Source organism: Oryzias melastigma, linkage group LG9, assembly GCF_002922805.2.
Source record: "Oryzias melastigma strain HK-1 linkage group LG9, ASM292280v2, whole genome shotgun sequence".
In the NCBI taxonomy this organism is placed as follows: Eukaryota; Metazoa; Chordata; class Actinopteri; order Beloniformes; family Adrianichthyidae; genus Oryzias; species Oryzias melastigma.
Genome location: NC_050520.1, coordinates 18,729,803 through 18,752,102, shown reverse-complemented (window position 1 = coordinate 18,752,102; position 22,300 = coordinate 18,729,803). Strand labels below are relative to the sequence as shown.

Here is a 22,300-nt window from a genome sequence, read left to right as displayed (position 1 = left end):
ACCCTCAGCTTAACACAGGTGGATTAAGAAGGACATGTGGTAAATTTAGCAGAAACTTTTTTTGGTGATAAAGGACTTGGTTACTTTTATTCTGTGGCAGTCTGTTGTGCGCGAGTGATTTCTTTTTCTTTTTGTCTTCATTGCTGTTTAAAAAAATAAAAAAACAAACAAATCTTATGATTTTAAAGTGACCAAAACAACTTTCCAGTGTCAAACATCTGCCCCATTTTTTTAAAGATTAGTCATCAGTGTTTCCTGTCAACGTGCTCTAAAATTCCAAATAGCCAAATGTGGACATTTTTGTTTATTCTTCATCACAGTATTGTTGTTCTTTCTAATAAGTTGCAAGCAAAAACTTTTGATGTTTCCTCACTTTTGCACTTTTACATCACTAGGATACAGAGAAAGAAACAGCTTTTCAGATTCCAAAGTTGAAAGGAAATACATTCCAGTTTGGCTCCATAAACACCAAATATAGTAAATGTTCCAACAATTTTTCAGTTGCTTGGTGATTTTTAGACATGTTTGTTTATGCATATCTTTCTGATTAGCTTCATCTTTGCACTCTATGGCAGAGACATTCCGTTTATCTTCTTGACACTACTGTAGGAACTCTGCTCACCTCCAGGTAGTCAGATCTGACTCCCATTCAACAGTATCCCACAAATGTTTTCTGTTCCAACAGAAAAGAAATCCTAATGCTACCAAGTAACGCACACCAACATATCATTTGATCATTTTACATCATGTGCTAGAGACAAACTGTCTGACGGGGCGACAGGCCTGAGATTGTTTGTGGATATGTGCCTTGCGTCTTTGGTTCGTTGACATCTGATGGTTGGGATGTTCCAAAGGACTCAGAAGGTCCAAGACCTGCCTTTTTTTTTATTTTTATTTTACTATTTTTGGAAAGAATCTAATAGCTGAAACTCTAATCTGTTCCTTTCTGTTTCTGCTTGTGTCCCTTTTAGCACTCCCACGTCTTTGTTTTCTGATTTCTGAAAAAAGTAGCTTATAAAAAAAAAAAAACAAAGGAATAAAACTATCCAAGTTGGATTTGTTTCCCAATGGGAAGCTGAGACGGGTAATGATTCAGTCTGTTTGCCTTCATTATTTGCTACCGCTTGTACAGATCAGAAAGTGCCATGGAGGTGACTGGAAGTGTGGAATGGGAGCTGTTATGTGAGTAGTTTCTGTAGTGAGTAGAGAAGTAGAAGGATAACTGGATTTAAAACCACTTTGAGGTGCTATACGTTGTACTAACACTCTACTCCTAAAGTACTGTTTTTATTATTTTTTTTTTTGTGCAAAGCTAAATGACATGAAGTCCTGTTGACAGTATTTTGGCTGCACTGCTACTACTGTCATGAACCGGTACAAAAACCTCTTTAAAAATGAATTGGAAACAATCTGTTTTGTAAACAACACTACCACATGTTTTATGTCAAAAATGTCATTTCCAGTGTTTTTTTTGTCTTATTCTTCAACAGTACTACTGGCACAAGAGTCGAGGAGTAATAGTTGATAGCAATCCAAAGGGACAGTGTAAGTCGGAATGTGCAGATAAGAGACGTGTCAAAGAAAACGTGGGTGAGAGAGCTGTGTAAATAACATGTCCATGTTTGTTTTTTGTTTTTTTTTTTCTTTTCATGGTTGCGCTGAAGGGAGGGGGGGTTGTTTGTATGGGTGATGGGTTTTAAATATTTCCACTGTTCATGTTCCTTGCACCTTTCCAGAACGCGGCGTAAATAAAAGCAGAAATCCTCCGGTACATGTGGAAAAAGCTGAGCAACGAAATCATGTGGAAGAACCAGCCCCATGAGCGGCACATGTGGAGGTCTGCTCGACATTTTTGTTCAATACTCTTGCTTCATGTATCAATCATTGATTATAAGAAAATTAATAAAGACTTTTTAAAGTTGAAGTTGTTGTATATTTCTGTTTTACTTTGTAGAATTCGGTTGGAGCTTTTACTAATAATAATTCCCTTACAAACTTAAAATCATATATAGGGGATACTATTAAAATTAAGTGTTTATTAATGTGAAAAACACTAAACTTCTGCTTGTTGCACCGTCAGAATAACCGTTTCCAAAAAGAGTCGTTGAAGTCTCGCAGAGATAAGCGCCCTAAAAATACTTCTTTAAGTTTATATGTTCAGTCAGATTTTTGTGTGTTTGGGGTGAAATGGGTGCTCTCTCTCCCAGTGCTGGGTTTAAAGTAAGGCTGTAATCACCATGTGCTTAATTAGAGAGGCCTCGGTGGGAGGCAGAGACTGCGTTTGGTGAGACTTGCCCCACCAAACCCAGAAATAACCTTTACTCCTAAAACATGAGACTAATGCTGTTGAAGGAAAAACTATGAATAGATTCACAGATCTGTGATTTTGATCCAATATATTTTTGAAATGGAGAAAAAAAAGCATTCTATGAAAAGGGATCTTGTCTAACTCCTAATATCATCAGTAAAACGATAAATCTGTGATCACTTTTAGTTTTGCAAAGTTTCTTAGTTGTGTGAAGAATAAATTAGGGCGGGGGGGCTAATGGGACTGGAAGCTGAGGACAGAGGGCTGGGCATCAGTTTGCTGTGAGGAATCCTTTGAGAAGAAGGAAGTTTGGGGAAAAGAAACTGCCTCCCAGTTTGGTCCTCTCCCTTTCCTCTTGTACTGCCTCCTCATTATTCATCCAGCAGTCATCTGGACATCATCTGGCTCCCCAAAACCAAGAACCAAGGACGTTCTGTGAGTATTTCTTTAAATTTGATGGCAAAAGAAAATAAGATTAAGAAAACGTTTTCATGTTTTGCTGTAATTTGGTTTATTTTCTCATTGATTTTCTACTTTCTAACATGCAGAGCTGATGACAATACTGTATATATTCATGAACTGAAAGACATTTACAGTGAGATTTTGTTTTCAATCTTTAAACATTTTTTCATAATCTGAAAGGATATTTTTCTTTTAGGTTTGTCAGATCTCATGCTAAATTCATTGTTCTATACAAAATATATTACAAAAATGGGGTTGCAAGTATTTTGTGTTCTTTAATTGATACATTATCAAATACAGGTCATGATGTATGATTCTAATACTGGAAATCCATTAAGTAGAAATGAAAAAGCTCTTCTAAATTGTTGCTACTTCACAAATTTAATCCATAGTTATTTATGAAAGATTTTCTTTCAGAAATATAAATGAATATTTTGTAAAAATTCATTCATTTTTGAGTTTGTTTTAACCTTTGTGCTATCCCAGACATTTTAACGATGTGATTGGGGCCTTCTAGAACCCTCAAGACGATGTTAAAATGTTTTTAAGCATTATTTTTTGTTTTTATGGCATGATTGTTCTGATGTTTATGGCAGCAATGAAATCCTGTCCATTTTTTTCCACTTTTGTCATAGGAGGGATAGCCCTTCAATGTAAGGGTGGGGTCATCTGGACCCCAAAAGATAGCACAAGGGATAAAGCATCTCGATGCTTTGTAATGTGACTATAAATGATTTTAGTTACGGTTTTAGATTGAAACTCTTAATTCTGATGAGCAATAATTGGCTTAGCATTGATCGGTTGCTTTAAAAATAATAATAAAAAACATTTTCAAATTCAACATCTACATATTTTGATGTAATACAGAGTGCCAAATGTTTAAATTTGCCTTTATTAAAAAAAAATAATAATAAATGTCTTATCAAGTATCAATGGATCATAACATGCTGGATGTAAGGACATCCTTCACCCAGAAGCTTGTGAATGTTAATGCCAGCTCTATGGTGGGATGTAATTTTAGCTGTAATTAGGGGAGCTGTACCGTGGCTGTGCATCCAAGGATGAGGACCCAGCCCACTATGTGGTCCAGCACATTCAAAGCTGCAGAGCCGTCTGCACCAGCTCACACTGAGCAGAGGACCCAGCGTCTTCACTGCTGCTGATTAGAAGCTCGTCTTTACAGTTTGAAGCTGTGTAATTATACACTGTGATAAAAGTTTCAATCTGAAAGACACTTGAAGGACGATGCTTTTCTCCTTAAGATCGGAAGAAATTTGGAACAAAATCACATCATTTTTGGGATTTCTTTTTTCTTTCCAGTCTGAAAATGTTCCTGGAAATAGGAATATTTCGATCTGTGCAATTGTGGGCGGGTGCACAGCAGCTGCTGTCCTGTGTAAATATAGAGGCCCAAGCCGCAGGTCTCCCACGCCTCTGTGCCCTCTTTGGAATACAGCTTCCTGGTTGGCTTTGGTGTGGTGGATGGGTGGCCTCCTCTACTTTTACAAATTATAAGGCCTTCCAGCCCCAAACTTGCAGTCTCCACCCCATAAGTAATGGCTACCTCTAAAATAGATCTTCTGCAGTATGGGAAGACACGGAAAACCTGAGTGAAAATGCACAAGTTGAATGTCCTTTTTGTTTTGTTTTATGAGTAACTTTAGTGATTTGGAAACATTTTTTGTGACTTCTTGACTGTTGTTGTTGCAGGAGTCGCTGTTAAAGATGAGTTCCCCCTTGCTTTTCCGAATGGCCTCTGTGGCCCTGCTGTGTTTGTGCTGCCACTCCAGTCCTCTCTTCTACAACATCTCCGTGGACGGCAGCGGCGATGAACCCGAGCTGGGGCTCCTCTTCCCAACGTCCTTCTCCACCCGAGAGCCCGTCGATGTGACGGTAGTCACTGAGCCTCCCAGCCTCACCAACACCATCACCACCACCATAATCCGCCTCAAAGACTTCGTCCTCAGCAGAGTAGTGGACTTCCTGCAGGAGAACCTCCTCATCATCATCGTTGTGACCTCTCTCCTGATAGTCCTGGTCTTCATCATCTGCTGTGCGTCTGCTATGAGCCACAAGCGCAAACTGGAGGCTTACAAACCTCTCCCCAACCCACCCAGGAAGTACACCGCCGACAAAACCGGAAGGAGCAAGTGCTCCAGCGACCTCCAGGAGAGGTCATACGGTGTGGACCACGTCAAGAGGGTCCAGACTCCCTGCATGGCCTCCCCAAAGCATCTGCGGATGCCCTCTAAAGCTCTGGTGGGAGAACGAGGGAGAGACGTAAAGTCATCCCCCCGGCAGGAAGTCCGGAAGATCCGAGATGCAGATGAGGTCGAAAAGCGGCGAGAGGAACCTAAGCAGCAGAAGGAGGTGGTGAAGGTCAGGGAGGAGGCGCCGCAGAGCGTCAGCCCCAATTCTGGCTCCAGCCAGCCGGTCTGCACCTGCCACCTGAGAAAAGCCCACCACTAGTGGAGGAACATCTGACATGAGAAGGGTTTTTCTGCTCTATAGGCCAAATATGTTTACTGAATTTATGAAATTCTATGAGAAAAGTTTTAAAAAATGATGGAACGGATACACATGGAGGGGATGATTACATGCATGTGAATACAACATACATTCAGTTTACATAGATAGCAGGTTTAAGGTAAAAGATAAAAGAAAGATTCTCACATCTGACATTTATTTAAGCAAAAAGCATGCTCAAAACACCACACAGAGTTCCTGTAATCTCCCACACAGTTTGTGTCTGTGTTTGCAGCAAACCCTGTTCTTCCCCACCAAACACAACACTGCTGTGCCACCATGATGACAGACATCCCCCATTAAAAACTCAGCAACAAGACCGCTCACATTTGTTTCTAAAAGCGTAAATATCAGGGTGGGAGTAATGTGCATGCAGTCTGCAAATTTAGTTCTACAGAAATGTTTTTTTTTATAATCACGACCATAATCTCCTCAGTGTCTCCTGCTGTACGTTTGTCACTCAGAGCCTTTTGAAACTGTCGTTCAGAGAAACGACTTTGGTGAACTTGACTTGATAATTAGCAAACTCTTCATTTTCTTCTTTACTTTCATAATGAATTTTCTTTTTTTAAGTTTTCTGTCTTTGAGACCCAATGCAGTTATGCTGAAAAAACGTTAACCAGGTCTCGAGGTTAATGCAACATCATTGGGGAAAACAGAAAAAGTAGTTCTGCATTTTTTTTCTAGTTTAATGATGGCTTCTTGCGTCACTGTGGCGGCTTGTAGCTCCTACCGCTTTGTAAAGCTGCATCAGACCCTTCTAGTCAGCAGGATGTCTCGACTGTTGGTACACTTTATTTTCAACCACCGTTTTGCTGCTGCGCCTGACCTTTTCATTCGGTTATAAACCGGTTAGATGAATCAGCCTGGAGCTCAGATGCTGTATAAAGAAACCCCTTATAATCACACCTCCACCTCTGTGCTTTAGAGTTTTAAGGTTTTACCAAAAACAACACCTCATCATATTTTGTAAGATCAAATAGAAGCATTAAAACAAGTCTCAAATGTGTTTCAAATTACAGTCATGAAGGGGTTGAAGGTCTAAAGGTGTACTTAGTTTTTCACGTTTCAGTATTATGACTCCGTTTTCATGTTGTGATTTTGTCATGTTTATCTAATTCTGTCGTTTTATTCTAAAATCTTAAAATTATCCACAAGTATTTATCTTACTTTAACATGAAAATGAGCTTCAAACAAAAGAAAAATAACTTTTTTTGTAAAATAAGACATAGTTTTATTTGGTATAAGCGTAGGGATTACACTTCTGCTCTTTCTATCACCTTAAAAATGATCAAAAACCTGGCATGTATAAAAAACATACATTGCTTTTAGTTAAACGGCGTGTGTTAAAATATTTATTTTAAATTCAAACAGGTAAAATTCATCAAAATTTAAGTACAGGGTCAGCTGCTTGTCTGGTTTTCAGCTGTATGCGTTAAATTTTGTTTTATTTTTTTTCTTTGACTGAATACTAGGTGTGTAGTTTTGTTCTGGGTGTTATATTAAATTACTTATTTTGCCTCCTATCTACGAGTTTATTTGACCGCAAAGTTTTCTTTTTTCTATATTTAATAAAGTATTGGTGGTGACGTTTCTGTCATTTTTGAAGAAGTGGAAACGGTGTATCGGGAAAATTAAATATAGAATATATTCTCTCCAAACATACAGTTGCAGGAGAAAATTTGTGAACCCTTTGAAATTACTTGGTTTTATCCATAAACTGGACACAATTGTGTTCAATAAAATAATGAAAACATATTTTGGTGTGATTTAAGTAGACCATGTTTTTCTCCGTTGTTGTGATTTAGATTGAAATTTAAAAAAGCATCATGTGTCCATTTTGTATACAAATGTAGGTACTCTTGCAACTCTACAAACTGTAAATCTGTAACTTGCAGCAGCATTGTACAAAAATGCAACATTTTAAAGTGTAGCATCAAAACTAATCTGACTGCTGTGCTTTAATTGAAAGTTGAGAATTGTTCGAGGAAGAGGCCGCTGTGAGCTCCACTGAGGTAGAAATGATGGAGCACTACATGGCTGTTTAAATATTTTAACATCTGTAAACCAGATACATTCAGAGCCGTTTACTTTGAATGAGAGCTGATGCATTGTCTGCACTAATCTTGACACAGATTTGCATCAGTCAGGCTCTAAAAAAACAAAATTTTTTAACATAAAAAGTAGAAATTGAAATGCTGCCTCCTCTGAGAGTAATTTATATGTCTGTTCTTTATAGTTTTGTCTTTTTATCCTATTTTTCATGTATCACTAATGCATTGGAATTTCTCCTGTAACTCACTGGCTGTGACATTTCCAGTAAATTGCATTTTAAATAAAGCGTTTTGACCCAAACGTTTGAACTGAACCCTTTTTAATTCACACAGTCAAAAGATCAAACATGACTCCTTACCAACCCAAATGCAGACACGGTGCTGAAACGCGAGCCCCGACACTGCCTGATGTTCGGCTCACATTCCCCGCTCTTTTGTCAGAGAGGCGCTGAATAATTCGAGAAAACACCGCCGCTTCGCTTTCACTCCCTCCCTCAGCAGGAAGACGTGCAGACACAGAACCCCCTGTTCTGTCCTGCTTGATATTTAAGAATCTTAACCTTTCGGGGGTCCATCAGGAGCTGAGTATACTCTCTCTGTGTTGGTGTTACTTTTTCTTTTAAATGCAAAGCAAAAATATGCTTCTTTTTAAAAATATTTTCACCATTTTCTCCACAAATGACACAATAGGACGTCTGAGTGAATGTGAATGGTGAGGAGGATCTAGAAAAGGTAACACAGCACCTTAAGGCGGGCATTAAACTTTGATGAACATCAGCCTGGAATTCCGATCAGCACTGGTTATCTTCAGAGGAGGAAACAGAAACACAGAACCGCCTGTTTCTTCACAGGAGCAGGTGCCACCGGAGCAGAAGAAGAATGGTAAGTCCAGTCAGATCTAGAGATTTGTTTTCTGGGGGGGGGGGGTCCTTTTCCATAAGGGAGCGTGTGTGAATAAATCTAGATGGTGTCTCACTTGGAGCTTAACGTATGTTTAAAGAATAATGAGGGTGGAAAAGTTAGTCTGCGGACCACCAAAGGAACATTTTTCTGCCAACTCAAATAGCTCAAACTTTAAACAATGGATTCCATCTGATTCACACAGTTAGAGAAACATTTGGTTTTCCAAGGTATCTGGAGTTTCTTTTTCAGCTTTTTTAAGCTAAAACTGAAGCACACCTGGATAAAGGGGTGAAAAGTTCATGATTTACCTTAAAATTTGACATTTAAGAAATAGATGCTATTAAACAAGAAAACGTTTAGTAGAAATAAAGAAGTAGCATGAAAAACTTGATTCATAAATCTTGTCTGGTTCCTCTGCTGTGCTCATGTGTGTCGTTTTGTTGCAGTAAGTCATGTTTCGCTGCAGATGCGATGCCCTCCTCGTGCTCTACATCTGCCCTCTAGCCTGTCTGGCCATGTCTCGCTGCCCTCCTGGCTGCTGCTGCCCTCATTCAGGATTCTTGGTTCTGTGCGAGTCACTGGGTCTGAGGTCGCTTCCTCGATCTGTCCCTCTCAGTACCACCGTCTTATCAGTGGCCAAGAACCAGCTGTGCGATGTGGACAACGCGCTCTGGCCGCTGCACGGCCTGCAGGAGCTCAGCCTCAGTCAGAATCTACTGGCCCGCTTCCCTCGTGGACTTCCTCCCAGCCTGGAGTCCCTGCTGCTGCAAGAAAACCGCATCACGTACATCACCTCAGCTGCTCTGAGGCAGCTGAGAAACCTGACTCGTCTGGATCTGGAGGACAATCGGATCAGCGCTATCCAGCCTGGGGCACTGCTGGGTCTTCAAAGGCTGCAGGTTTTAACCCTGAAAGGGAACAAACTCAGAAGTCTCCCGTTGAATCTCCCATCGTCCCTGATGCATTTGGATGTCTCAGGAAACTGCATCTCTTCACTGCATCTGCCCTCACTCGCTACTCTGGTCAACCTGCAGGTCCTGAAGATCAACAGCAACTGCCTGCGCTCGGTCCCAGAGAACACCTTCGACAGCCTGCCGCGCCTCCGATCTGTGGATCTCACCAACAACCTGTGGGTGTGCGAATGCAACATCCTCTACCTCTACCGCTGGCTGCTGAGCGGCAGACTGAAGATGACTACAGATCTGGTGTGTAAGGAGCCGGTCCACCTCGCTCACCGCCTCCTCCTGAACCTGTCAGTCATGTCGATCTGTCCATGTGTTCTGAAGCCAAATAAGAAACTTGATCCCAGCTCTACAAGGACAATAAAGCCAACAAATTACAGCTTATGCGACAACAAAAATCATTTTGGTAATAAGTGGTGGAAAAAATCCAGAGACACCACAGCTTCTGAAACCCAGAACGTTCAAGATCTTCCCAAAATCCGTGTTTTACCCTACTCTTTGGAGACTCTCACTTACGAGGAGTGCTTGTCCCTAAATGAAACCCAGACAGACGGACCGCGTCACCTAAAAACTACTGCTTCTTTCCCTGAGGAGGAGCAGACATGCAGGGGCAACACCACAGCTCTGTACTCCCAAAGCAACACGTCTGCTGATGTGACACGGCCATCCCCGGACAGAGAGGAATTCCTACTAACGTTACACCCAATGGCTTTAACCCAGCAAGACTCTGGAGTGATCATCTCCCTGCTCGCTCTAATGTTTGTGCTTTTAGCTCTCATCATGCTGACCGTGCTCATAGTGTTGAAAAAGTTACTGGTGCGTCAGCAGAGAGTCGCCCCAGCTGATGTAGGATCTGGTGGATAACAACGACACACACACTGAACAGTTTTGAAATTGTTTATTACCTTTAATGGTAAAATAAAGAAATTCAGCAATTTATTTATAGTTTTTTAGAAGACCTTCTCACATTTTAATACAATCCAGCCAAAATAAACAGAGGCCAAAATTGTTGTTTTCCAGCTCAAAAAACAAAAATGAGGGCAGCAAAATAACATCATGAGACACCTGAGTTCTTCATAGAGTGTAATGCGCTCTGTGTTTCTCTGAAGAACTCATTTATTCAGCATTAATGTGATGATGAAGAGTAAAAGAAAAAAAATTAGCTGCTGGCTTTGGGCCGTTCCTCTTTCTTGTCCTGTTTGAGTCTGTAGTCTGAGAGCGCTGCTTTTATTGCATCTTCTGCGAGCACTGGAAAGAAAAAGGGGAAAGAACACAACATAAATTTATTGAAATAAAAGCGTAACTTCTGGATGATCTTTACAGAGAGTTGTCATTAAAACATGATCATTGTTCATTTTTTATTACATTTGATGTGTCTAAATGACTGAAATACTCATATAAAGGATGTATTTACAATGTAACATGCTGTTTTGCAGAAAAGAGGGTCAACATAAAATTTATTTAGTGGACAGTTCAGGAAGTTGTACTTTTCTTTTTCATTTTCCCTTTCTGTTGTCCACAAACGAAGATCCAGAAAATGTGAGTAAAACTTTTTTAATGCAAATAAATCCTTAAAAAACTATCAGTTGTGTCGTGTTTTGGTGTTTCTTCAACCATTAAATGTGTTAGATACTAAGAAAATCCTTAAAGTTTTGACTTTCTTTCAAGCAGCTTATTTAAAAAAATAAAACTTACTGGAACAATGAAGCTTGACTGGAGGGAGGCTCAGTTCTTTGGCAATGTCTGAGTTTTTAATCTTCATAGCTTCATCCAGCTACAGGATTATAAAAAAAAAAGAAGTTAATATGACCCTTAATTAAAATAAACAAACCCACGTGACTTTTGGGTGTCTTTTCGTAACTCACCGACTTCCCCTTCACCCACTCTGTTGCAAGTGAACTGGAGGCAATAGCTGATCCACAGCCGAATGTTTTAAACTTTGCATCCACTATCTTACCATTTTCATCGACTTGAATCTAAAATCCACATATAATACGTTAAAACATTTTTTAAAAATCTTATTTAGCCGAATTCAAGCTTACCTGAAGTTTCATAACGTCCCCACAGGCTGGTGCACCCACCAAACCTGTCCCCACACTTTTGGAGCTTTTGTCCAAAGAGCCCACGTTCCTCGGGTTTTCGTAATGGTCAACCACCTTCGAAAAATAAAAATAATTTAAAAAAAGTAAGGCTACATTTTAATGCGTTACGAATAGCGTGTTGTATTAATTAAGTCAACGGAACCCTCCTCGGGCCACACCAAACTACATTTTTCCCCCGCAAAAATAACAACTTGGTTTAAAATTATATTTTACCTTTTTGTGATATGAGCAGAGAGATTTCAACTCAGGTCTAAATAGCCTACTGCAAAATAGGGAAGGCAAGGACGAACAGTTTCGTAAACTGGCCATCGCCATGATCGTAGCTCCGATTGTGAACGATGAATCCCGAGCGAATGCGAGAGGCCCGAACGCTTTTGTTGATAAACAGAGCCGACTTTGTGAGAAAATTGCAAAAAGGCTCCCTCTAGCGGTTGATGTGGTAATTGCCAAACTCGCTTAATTTATTTATTTTAGTGGCGGATTGTTTTCTAGAAACAGTCACTATCAGTGAAGTGCAAATGTAAATTTGCCCCACATATATATTTTTAGTCAATCCCCGTCAACTATTGCTCCAAGACTGGAACTGTAAATTGTTTCTCAATTTAGTTTGTCCCCTCGCGCACTCCGTAATCTCTTGAGGTACGAGCACAGCGTATCTTTCGCGAACGCGCACGTCTTTCACCGCTAGGACTGGACGGGGCGGGGCGGGGTTTCAACAAGCATTGGCTGCTCACGCTGTTGTTGCCAGGCAGACAGGATTTCCAATATGGCAGCGCCAACTAACGCAGAACAAACGCAGTTGCAAGATATGGAGGAGGACGAAGCAAGGATGGAAGAGAAGGAGATGGAGTCAGACGAGGAGGAGGAAGAAGAAGAAGAAGAAGAGGGCATGCGTGTCGAAAACTCTGACGACGAGGAGGACGATTCCTCGGAAGACGAAAAAGAAAATGAAGCCGAAATCCAGCGATTGGAAGAACAGGTAATTGACAGGAGTTAGCTAAGGAGCTAGTATCAATGAATGAATCGCATAAACGTAGCAAGTATTCGTTTTAAAACGACGTACTCGTCAGCATAGTTATATCTTGACAAAATAAATCTTATTTTTGTGGAGGAGTCTCGTGAAACATTTTTACGACGTCGTTCGTGCATGTAGCAATCCTCGTGTTTTCCTGCTAATTGGTTAAGCTAGCAGTTTGGTTCTATCGCGCCTTTTTATCGCTGCGCGATGTTATCATAACTTTTCTTGATTTTTGATGAACAAATGGAGGAGCAAGGCTGCACTATATTCTGTACATGGGTAATACATTATTGAGGCCTAAATAGTACAAATGTATTTATTATTATGATAAAGAAAGTACATAGTTAACTTAAAGTGCATTGTTTATATTGTTTGTTTACTTTATCTTTAGCTGTGTACAAGAATATCTTCATGTTTATGACTTTTTGCCTAAAATAAGGAGAACTTGGCTCATGTGGAGTTTTCTACAACAAAGTTTGACAGTCTGTTGTTAGTCTTCTGATAAAGTTATTTTTATTTCTGTGCTTATTTCCAGCTGTCTATCAACGCCTTCGACTACAACTGTCATGTGGATCTTATCAAACTGCTCAAACAAGAGGGAGAACTTTTACGTCTACGAAAGGCAAGACAGAAGATGAGCGAACTGTTCCCTCTGACTGAAGGTTAGGTTATGTCTAACGCAGTAGTAGCACTGTATTGTTTGTGACGGACATGTAAACACCTCCTGCTTTTTTTGTTTGTTTCAAATTCTTCAGAAATCTGGCTGGACTGGCTCAAAGATGAGATTCGTCTGACAGAAGAAGAGTCAAACAGAGAGAAAGTCTACGAGTTGTTTGAAAGAGCTGTCAAAGACTACATCTGTCAGTGCACCGTGTTATTATCATTTCCTTTGATTAGATATTAGATCTTCCTTATGTTTTTTTTTCTTCTTTTTTATATAAAAACAGGTCCAGAAATTTGGCTCGAGTACGCCCAATACTCAATTGGAGGTATGGGCTCGCCAGGTGGGATAGACAAGGTGAGATCCATCTTTGAGAGAGCAGTGACAGCTGTGGGGCTTCACATGACAAAAGGACAGTCGGTGTGGGAGGCATACAGGGAGTTTGAGAACGCCATTCTTTCCACACTGCAGGTTTGTGTTTCCATCGCTTTTATTTTGTCACTTTAGATATACGTTTTGGTTTTAAAGTTCAAATATGTTTTATGTAATCTAAAAAATGTCGTCAGCTTTGAACAAACGGCTCTAGTGTTTTATACAATGGGCCAAATTTAAACATTTATGTTTCGTAATCTTCCCTCAGCCTCCTCCTGGCAGAATTCCCAGGAACGAAGAACAGGAGCTGATAAAAACCCAGCTTGATAGAATTCACACACTGTTTCGCCGTCAGTTGGCCATCCCCTTAATGGGTAAGCAGTTAGATAAATTCTAAGTGTAACATTTTAATCACGTCACCAGATTAAAACTGTATTCCAATATGAAAACCTGTGTGTTTTGTAGACATGGAAGCTACGTATGCAGAGTATGAGGAGTGGTCTGAGCATGGAGTTCCTGAGGCCGTCGTGCATCAGTACAAAAAAGCTCTGCAGCAGATGGAGAAGTGCAAACCCTTTGAAGAGGCTCTGGTGAACACTTTTGATTTTTATCTGTCTCAAGCAACTTTTTCCTAGTTATTAACTTCTTTCGTCTGTCTGCTGCAGCTGGTGGCAGAACCGCCTAAACTGGCTGAATATCAGGCATACATCGACTTTGAATTAAAGGAGGGGGACCCAGCACGGATCCAGATTACCTTTGAGAGAGCTCTGGCAGAGAACTGCTTGGTTCCAGACATGTGGTCTAAATGTACCAAGTATCTTGTGAGTATTGCTTCTGATTACATCTTTTTTTGGCTACCTGGTTGTTTGTTTATTTAACATGTAAGAGCTCATAAATAAGTCTGTGATAACCTTGTTTGAGGTAAACTTTTCTTGGTGTGATGACTGATTTTTGTTTTTTTAAGAGAAAAAGAAATCAATCCAACATTAACATAATTTGTATTGATTTGTTTTTAAGGATCGTCAGCTGAAGATTAAAGACCTGGTTCTGTCCACACATGAGCGTGCTGTCAGGAACTGCCCCTGGACCATGAGTCTGTGGAAGAGCTACCTGCTGGCTTTAGAGAGGCATGGAGCTGACCATCGCACTGTGTCAGGTAACTCCTGCGCTGACTGACTAACTAAATGGGTTCCACATGTTTGATTATTTGCATTGTATTTATTTATTTAGAGCTGTGGAAGGGAAAAAATGTATAGAAGATGTTTATTTTCTATTCTATATCGCATAGTCAAAATAAAAGCATATTTGGTGACTGGAAAAAGTGAACAAATTGTAATTTTTAAAAATTATTTCAACAGAAATTATTTGAATTCTTTACAAAGCAGCTGTATTATTGCAGCAGATGATGGACGTGTGTGTTTAAGTTTATTTGATCTTGTATTTTGTTCAGATGTTTTTGAGAAAGCGCTGAATGCAGGCTTCATTCAAGCAACAGACTATGTGGAAATCTGGCAAGTGTATCTGGACTACCTGAGGAGACGCGTGGATTTCAGTAAAGGTGAGAGCAGCTGCGTTTTGTTAGGTATTTATTCATCACGTTTGTTGTAAAATGCTAATGGTTTGAACTTTTTCTTTACTCCCTAGAATCAAGCAAAGAGTTGGAGGAGTTACGAGAGGCCTTCTCTCGATGTCTAGACTACATGAAACAAGATGTGGAAGAAAGTACGTGAATCTGCAGTTTATTTACTTCATTTAAACTGGTGATGTTCTTATTTAGCTTCTCATCAGTAACTTTTTTGTGCTATTTCAGGATTTGGGGAAAGTGGAGACCCTTCCTGTGTCGTCATGCAGATTTGGGCAAGGATAGAGGTAACTCAGGCCACTACTTTGACCAGATTCCATTGTTATGACTTAGAAATCTCATGTGCAAGTTGCTTTTACTCAAGCAAATTCATGGTGTTTTTCTTTTGGTAAATTATGAAATATTAGTTTTTAAAGGGAACAGTGAATATTGTCTGATATCCACAACAAACAGTGTTTCTCAACAGTGTAGAGCTGCTCAAAGAGGCTCAGTGGGCTGTGCTGCCCACTAGTGGTCGGGGTTTGGGTGGAAAACAAAAGTAGGACGCTCATAAATAATTAACTAAGTATTGTCTTGTCAACATTTTATATCAGTACAATTATTGTCAAATAAAATATCGCGATATATCACAGTTGATTTTTCCCTCCAGAGCTTTAATGAAGTGATGAAATTCCTCAAACACTATGAAATAATTTAAAATAATAAAGTGAAAACTGAGTGTTTGATTGTTGAAAGAAGGAAGCATTTGATTCTCTGAATAATAACTATCCAGCAAAAGGATTTATATTTAGCACAGTATTCTTTGTCCGTTCCTCACCAGGCCCTTCACTGCAAGAACATGCAGAAAGCCAGAGAGCTGTGGGATAACATCATGACCAAGGGAAACTCCAAATATGCCAACATGTGGTTAGAGTACTACAACCTTGAAAGGTTTGTTTGTTAATCTCTCAAATCCAGAGGGAAAAAAGGCTTTTTGCAGTAAAAAAAATATTTTTTTAAAAAGCTTTCTCTTAAACTCATAGGTCTTATGGGGATTCTGTCCACTGCCGGAAAGCTCTCCACAGAGCAGTTCAGTGCACCAGCGACTATCCAGAACATGTCTGTGAAGTCCTGCTCACCTTTGAAAGGGTAGAAGGTGAGTCTTATGCTAACATGTTTCCAAACGTTTTATTAAAAAAAAAAAACATCATCAACTTTTATTAGGGTAAATACTACGACGGAGCATTATCCATTATTGATTGTTCTTAACTATTTAATGGTGAGTGGTGGACGCCTCTGGTTCCACACAGGTTCATTAGAGGACTGGGACACAGCGGTGCAGAAAACGGAGTCCAGGATGAACCGCATCAATGAGCAACGGGCCAAGGTAGGGACATGTTAGATGTGTGTTGCGGGTTGTATGTTTGCATATCCTGATCATAATCTGCATAAATAAATCAGGCTGCTGTGAAAGAAGCCAACCTGGCTCGCCAAGAGGAGGAAAGAGTGGAGCAGCGTCGGAAGGTCAAAGCAGAAAAGAAGGTTCAGAAAAAGGATCAAAAGGGAACACAAGCTGGTGAGAAGAGAAAAGCAGATCAAGAGGATCAGGATGAATGGAACAAAGACTTGGGTAAATCTTATTTTAAGTAAGATTAACCTTTAAATGTTTGGAAAATGTTGTCACAAAGTTTCCCATTTCTATGATGTCGCAAGCTCCTAAAAGGCGTAAAGGGAATGTGGAAAACACTACGGACGAGTACATGGAGACGGAGACCGGACTCTTTGGGAAGAACGCCAGACCTAAACCTTCAGCCGGCCTGAAGAAAGCCCCGCCGGGACACAGCGACGCTGCAGAGAAGCAGAATGAAGACAAACCCGAGCTCCGAGACGACTGCTGCAGCGTGTTCATCAGCAACCTGGCCTTCACGCTGCAGGAGCCAGAGGCAAAGCTCAAAGCGCTGTTTGAGAGCTGCGGTTCCATCACGCAGGTTCGCCCCATCTTCGGCAACAGAGGAGTCTTCAAAGGATACTGCTATGTACAGTTTGAATCTCTGGCATCCGTTACTGAAGCTCTGAAGCTGGACAGACGAGAGGTGGAGGGGAGGCCGATGTTTGTTTCACCGTGTGTAGATAAACACAAAAATCCAGACTTTAAGGTTTGTAAAAACACTTTATTATTAAGCTATTAGTTGGCTAAAATAGGAAATAAATATTTTATATTTTGCCCTGATATATATTTTTACATTTTAAGTAGATTTGAGGTTTACTAATTAAACTTTCATATATATTTTTTTTAAAGTTAATAGCTTTTTTCATTTGTAAAAAATGTAGGTAAAAATATTAGTGTTTTTTTGGATGTGTTATCAGAAAAAATGGCAATAGATGAACAGGATTGATATCTTCACTTTTGTAGGTCTTCAAATACAACACATCATTGGAGAAACACAAAATCTTCATCTCTGGGCTGCCATTCTCGTGCACAAAAGAGCAGCTGGAGGAAATCTGCAAACAACACGGCACCGTCAAGGAGGTCCGTCTTGTTACGTACCGTTCAGGAAAACCTAAGGTGAGGCATGGGTCGGCGGTCATCATCATCGGTCACCGATCACCCTTCAATCGGTGCATTAACTCTTGTGTTGTGGCCCTGCAGGGACTGGCGTATGTCGAGTTTGCAGATGAAACGCAGGCGTCTCAGGCTGTGCTGAAGATGGACGGCGTGGAAGTTGAAGGGAATAAAATCTCTGTTGCCATTAGCAACCCTCCTCGTAGAAACCCGAATGAGAAGCCTGGTTCCAGCAGGCCCGCCACAGACATGATGCCTCGCCAAAATTACGGGTCGTAAGTTGAGCGTCTCCTCCAGGCTTTTTATGGCATCAAAAACTGATGCTAAATCCACTGATGGTGTTCGTCCCACCTTTGTTTCAGGAGAGGAAAAGGTCGCACCCAGCTCTCCTTACTCCCTCGTTCTTTGCACCGTCAAACGGCAGGCGTGGCGAAAGTGGAGAACGGCACGGCGGCTGAGAAGATAGAGGGGACAGTGAACACGACCGGAGAGCCCAGAACTTTGTCCAACTCAGACTTTGCTAAGATGCTTCTCAATAAGTAAGAAGTGGAAGAGAAGGAGCCCACGGGCTGAAAGCCATCTCGTGACCTTACAAAGTCAGTCTGATTTCTTTGTGTTCTGTTATCTGATAGTCCCTTTAAGCCCCGCCTCCTTCTCATCATCCGTTCTGCAAGATTGCCTTAACTGCTTTCCTTCCTCACAAACCCAGAAACGGTGTTTTTTTCCAGTGTGATGGGTTTTTTTGTCGGGCATATTTGAAGGCTAGTTTTATATAAAGTTGTAAATTTGTGTGTAAATATCCACAGTTGTAACCTTTTTTTGTTTCAATTTCTCTGCTTTTTGTTGTGTACTGTTAAAGCGATCTAACAGGCATTTATGGAAAAGTATATATTTTTAAAATTCAGTAGGCAAAAATTGTGAATGTTGTTTTTTGAAAGTATATGCAAAAATGTAAGATGTTGTGTAATACGGTTTGTGTGTACATAATGTGGATGTGCTGCAGAAATGAAAACATTTTCTCAAAGTTTTATGGGAATAAGTTTTTTGTGTAATTTATATAGTGGTAGATTACACACTTTCGCCCTTTGAACAGTGCTACAGCTGCTTTCCTGCTACACACATCTGTAGTTTATAGTAACTGAAGAAAATAGTCATCATTTAGTGGTTTTTAAGAAAATAAACACCCAGAATTGTCTCAGTTTTAGGTGTCAGTCAGTAGAGGAAACAAGTTTAAGATAAAACACCAGAAAAAGGTCAGGTAATCTGTCTTTTTTTTTCACTTAGGACTGTAAAAAAAAAACTAAATAAAAAAAAAAGTTGTATGTACCCTAATTTTTGGAGAAATCTACCACAAAAAGTTAGACGATAGTTTTTTTTCCAACAGTTTAAAACAAAGGATTAATTGTGCAGATCAACTTCATAAAAACTCATTCTGTCAAACATTCACATCTGGAGTCATCAGTGTGAGAAAAGATTCTATGCAGTTCTTTTTTTTTTTCATTTTAGTCTTTGCATATTATCCAGAAAAGGTTCAAAATATGCAGTTTTAGAAAATTAAAATAAGTTTGTAATAAAAGCAACTAAATAAAAACTGTCACCACAGTGCCCTGCATAAAAACTATTCAAACATTTATTCTGATAAAAACTTGATTTTACGTCCAGGACCACAAGTTCTTATTTTATTGAATTTTTCTGGAACTTCTCTTGTAGATTTAGTTCCTGTATTTATTTTTTGTGTAAGGATTTTAGTTAAAGTTTTGTGAAATCATTGTCCAAATAAATAGAAAGCAGACCTTTCTCTTTGTATGCTTTTATTTTGAAATAAATAAATTAAAAGGAAAGTGCTTTACAGTGTCAGACATTTTGACCTCAAAGTCAGTCGACTGAAATGTACAAGTTTGGGGTCAAAACTAAACAAAAGCACTGTTTACTCTTGACGGCAGTAGTAAATATAAAACTGGGTTATGATAGAAATATGTTTTAAAATGGAATTAGAGGGCAGGGGATCCTAATTTTGGGGCAAAAAAAATTGATCCCAAATCAATTTAATGGTTAGAAAAAAATTGGAATAAATGGTTTGATGTGGTCATAAATTATAAAGCAGCAGACACATTTTTGGTTTTTCAGAGCTCAGATTTTTAGCCAGCATGCAGACACCTTCTGCTGTCAAACGTCCTGCTCAGTTATGTATTGGGATGGTCTTATGTGGCTGAGGAGCCGTGTGACTGCTTGCAGCCTCACTGGCGGCAGGCAGCCCCACGGCGTGCTCCGTGGTAGAAATCAACAAGGTGTCCAAAGTTATTTCTGTACATTTGGCGATGAAGCGGATGAAGGGCCGGACATCCCCCTCGTTAGCCGTGTCCAAGGCCGCGTAATACTCCGACCGCTGCTCCTTGCGGATGGTGATGGGCGGGTAGCTGGCCTGCATGAGCACCAGGTTCATGAGCAGCCTCGACGTGCGCCCGTTGCCGTCGACAAACGGGTGTATGTATACCAGCTTGTAGTGGGCAAGAGCGGCATATTCCACTGGGTGCAGCTGCAGGGCCTCTTCAGAGTTGAGCCACTGCACCAGCTCCTCCATGTGCTTCTGCAGGTCTCGAGGGCGGGGTGGGATGTGGTGACCCACAAACACTTGATTGGTTCGCAGCCTCCCACCTTCCACGGGGTCAACGTAGCCGAGCACTCGCCTGTGAATCTCCAGGATGTGACCGACGGTGATGGCCTCCGACCTGGACAGCAGGGTGGTGTTTATGTACTTCATGGCTGCGTCCACACCGATGGCTTCGTTCTGCTCCTGAAGGCTCTTTCCAGAGACCGCATAGCGCGTCTCTATGATGTGGCGGATCTCGGACAGGGTGAGCGTACTGCCCTCAATCGCCACCGTGTGGTAAATATGATGGTAGTAGGTTTCCTCCATCACTCTCCGGAGAGCAGAGTTACCTTTAGGGATGGACATAAGCCTGCGCACTTTACTGTCAATGATGCTGAAGTAGCGCTGGTCGATCTCCTCCACCAGCGGAAGGGTTCGGTCTCTGCTGACCAGAGCCCTCTCGTTACAGGGCGAGATGGCCAAGGCCTTTGTGTAGAGGTGATCCGCCTGGACAACGTCCTTCTCCTCCTCCAGAATGGTCCCCAACTCTGTCAGGGCGTCCACAAAGTCTGGGTTCATACTGAGTGCGTGGACCAACAGCTTGTGCGCCTTCTCCCTCTTGCCAAGTTTCTTCATTTCCAGAGCCTGTTGGAGAGCAGCTTTGGCCTCCAGCTCCATCTCTGGAATCAGAACAGCAGTTGAACATTTCATCATAATACTCACTATTAAGGCTAAGATGTGATGCCAAAGTACAGAAGCATTGTATGACATGAAGGTTGGACTTTTAAAAATATATTCTCTAAGACAGGTCTGCAACCTGAGGCTCCGGATCCACGTGCAGCTCCTTTATCCTTCAATTGCAGTTATTTGGGTTTAAAGAAAAAGGTCAATAATTTTATTGATAATGTTAGTCCTGCTGAAGCAGGAAGATCTCATTTAACACAGGGTGAATTTTATTTTGAAAGGTACTTGTTTGTGCTGTCAAAGCAAAACAAGCCTAAATTGTTAAGTAAAGGAAATGATAAAACTGTTGGATTTTACTTTTTGTAAATATTGGGAAGCTACTTTTTATAAATGAATGGTCACAAAAACACAAGTTATTTGTAAGTTTTTTGAAACTAAATCAAATTGCTCTTACATATGGCAGCGATCTGAAGCAAATATCTACTGCTTACCTTTGCTCGGTTTGAATTTTTGAGGCAGCACATCCAGGTCGGTGAAGGGGACCGTGAGGCTGGTGGAGTGCACAGCTGGAGCCGGCTGTGAGCCCCCCCACAGCTGGCAGCGGATACGGGAGATGCCATTCAGGCTGGAGCAGCACTGGTTCTCCACCCCGATCAGGGGCACCAGGAGGGCCACCAGGGAGCTCACAGCCACACACAGCAGCGGGCCCCATCCTCCGAGGACACGCCGGCTGCAGGTGAAACGCCACATCGCCATCGCAGCCATGAGGATCACACTTAGTATGCTCCATTGTTTGACGATACGACCCCCATCTATTATCGCCCCCCGCTTAGAGAAGGAAAGCTAGCCGATGGTCCGCATGACAACTTTGCGTCTAAAACCCCGTCGAGGAATTACTTTTAGCCCTGCTACCGCTAGCTTTTATCTTCTAAAGATGTTTTTCGTAAACAGTCCGGTCACTGTAAGCTAAAACTCTCAACGAACCAACAAAACAAAGCAAGTCTCCGGCACAGCTGTGTACAAACTATACACATCAGCCACTTCCTCCTGAACACCCGCTGAATATTCTTGAACGCTATTGGTCGTAAGTTTTTGAAAAGCGACGTCGATTGGCTGAAAACTCAGACGTCGTAGCGGACTCTGATTGGTTGATAAGTAGATTGAAGTTTTCCCTCCGTAAAATCTGTAAGGTGCATTTTTACGCAACAACGTGACGTAGCACCTCTTTATTTAATAATAATAATAATAATAATAATAATAATAATAATAATAATAATAATAATAATAATAAGCAACTTGTTTCAATAATGACAATAAAGTAAGCATGAAAAGAAAAAAAAAACATTTTCTTTCCTTTTTTTGGCTGAATTTAGTAAACAGTAAGCTAAAAAGTTTAAATGTCAATTTCTCCTAAGCATTATTTAAAAAATATATCAAGCTTAAATATGTTTAATTCGTAATTTTAAAGTAATTTCTGGAATTGTGTCTCGACTTCAAAATCTGAGAGTTGCTGCATCTGTTATGATTTTTGAAA

The 22,300-nt window shown here is 40.6% G+C and overlaps 4 protein-coding genes across 4 annotated transcripts; 2 read left to right on the top strand and 2 right to left on the bottom strand.

Annotated features, from left to right (window-relative positions):
* The first annotated feature begins 2,134 nt into the window (after positions 1 to 2,134).
* tmem119a (transmembrane protein 119a) lies at positions 2,135 to 7,643 on the top strand. Its single transcript, XM_036213564.1, has 2 exons — positions 2,135 to 2,743; positions 4,481 to 7,643. The coding sequence occupies exon 2, from the start codon at positions 4,496 to 4,498 to the stop codon at positions 5,237 to 5,239; it is 744 nt and encodes a 247-aa protein (XP_036069457.1). The 5' UTR covers positions 2,135 to 2,743; positions 4,481 to 4,495; the 3' UTR covers positions 5,240 to 7,643.
* Positions 7,644 to 10,098: 2,455 nt separating this feature from the next.
* On the bottom strand, positions 10,099 to 11,852 carry iscu (iron-sulfur cluster assembly enzyme). Its single transcript, XM_024275225.2, has 5 exons — positions 11,531 to 11,852; positions 11,258 to 11,371; positions 11,081 to 11,191; positions 10,911 to 10,989; positions 10,099 to 10,463 (listed from the first exon to the last, which is right to left on the bottom strand). Exons 1-5 carry the CDS (start codon positions 11,630 to 11,632, stop codon positions 10,375 to 10,377), a joined length of 495 nt encoding a protein of 164 aa, XP_024130993.1. The 5' UTR covers positions 11,633 to 11,852; the 3' UTR covers positions 10,099 to 10,374.
* A 123-nt stretch (positions 11,853 to 11,975) lies between these two features.
* sart3 (spliceosome associated factor 3, U4/U6 recycling protein) lies at positions 11,976 to 18,520 on the top strand. Its single transcript, XM_024275223.2, has 19 exons — positions 11,976 to 12,296; positions 12,871 to 12,997; positions 13,091 to 13,195; positions 13,283 to 13,467; positions 13,637 to 13,742; positions 13,834 to 13,958; positions 14,034 to 14,189; positions 14,386 to 14,524; positions 14,819 to 14,926; positions 15,013 to 15,090; positions 15,179 to 15,237; positions 15,771 to 15,880; positions 15,973 to 16,085; positions 16,240 to 16,316; positions 16,391 to 16,559; positions 16,643 to 17,085; positions 17,343 to 17,495; positions 17,580 to 17,767; positions 17,855 to 18,520. Exons 1-19 carry the CDS (start codon positions 12,084 to 12,086, stop codon positions 18,033 to 18,035), a joined length of 2,835 nt encoding a protein of 944 aa, XP_024130991.1. The 5' UTR covers positions 11,976 to 12,083; the 3' UTR covers positions 18,036 to 18,520.
* A 766-nt stretch (positions 18,521 to 19,286) lies between these two features.
* ficd (FIC domain protein adenylyltransferase) lies at positions 19,287 to 21,848 on the bottom strand. Its single transcript, XM_024275224.2, has 2 exons — positions 21,258 to 21,848; positions 19,287 to 20,762 (listed from the first exon to the last, which is right to left on the bottom strand). The coding sequence occupies exons 1-2, from the start codon at positions 21,529 to 21,531 to the stop codon at positions 19,672 to 19,674; spliced, it is 1,365 nt and encodes a 454-aa protein (XP_024130992.1). The 5' UTR covers positions 21,532 to 21,848; the 3' UTR covers positions 19,287 to 19,671.
* Positions 21,849 to 22,300: the final 452 nt, after the last annotated feature.

Bases quoted from the DNA above. Each gene is read 5' to 3' on its own strand.
- iscu (XM_024275225.2), bottom strand. From the start codon at position 11,632: ATGGCGATGGCCAGTTTACGAAACTGTTCGTCCTTGCCTTCCCTATTT. The intron at 11,192-11,257 runs GTAAGCTTGAAT...TGTGGATTTTAG, and splicing joins GGGACGTTATGAAACTTCAG to ATTCAAGTCGATGAAAATGG. The intron at 10,990-11,080 runs GTGAGTTACGAA...ATAATCCTGTAG, and splicing joins AGTGGGTGAAGGGGAAGTCG to CTGGATGAAGCTATGAAGAT.
- ficd (XM_024275224.2), bottom strand. From the start codon at position 21,531: ATGGCTGCGATGGCGATGTGGCGTTTCACCTGCAGCCGGCGTGTCCTC. The intron at 20,763-21,257 runs GTAAGCAGTAGA...TTCTGATTCCAG, and splicing joins AAAATTCAAACCGAGCAAAG to AGATGGAGCTGGAGGCCAAA.
- sart3 (XM_024275223.2), top strand. From the start codon at position 12,084: ATGGCAGCGCCAACTAACGCAGAACAAACGCAGTTGCAAGATATGGAG. The intron at 15,238-15,770 runs GTAACTCAGGCC...GTTCCTCACCAG, and splicing joins AGATTTGGGCAAGGATAGAG to GCCCTTCACTGCAAGAACAT. The intron at 16,086-16,239 runs GTGAGTCTTATG...GGTTCCACACAG, and splicing joins CACCTTTGAAAGGGTAGAAG to GTTCATTAGAGGACTGGGAC.
- tmem119a (XM_036213564.1), top strand. From the start codon at position 4,496: ATGAGTTCCCCCTTGCTTTTCCGAATGGCCTCTGTGGCCCTGCTGTGT.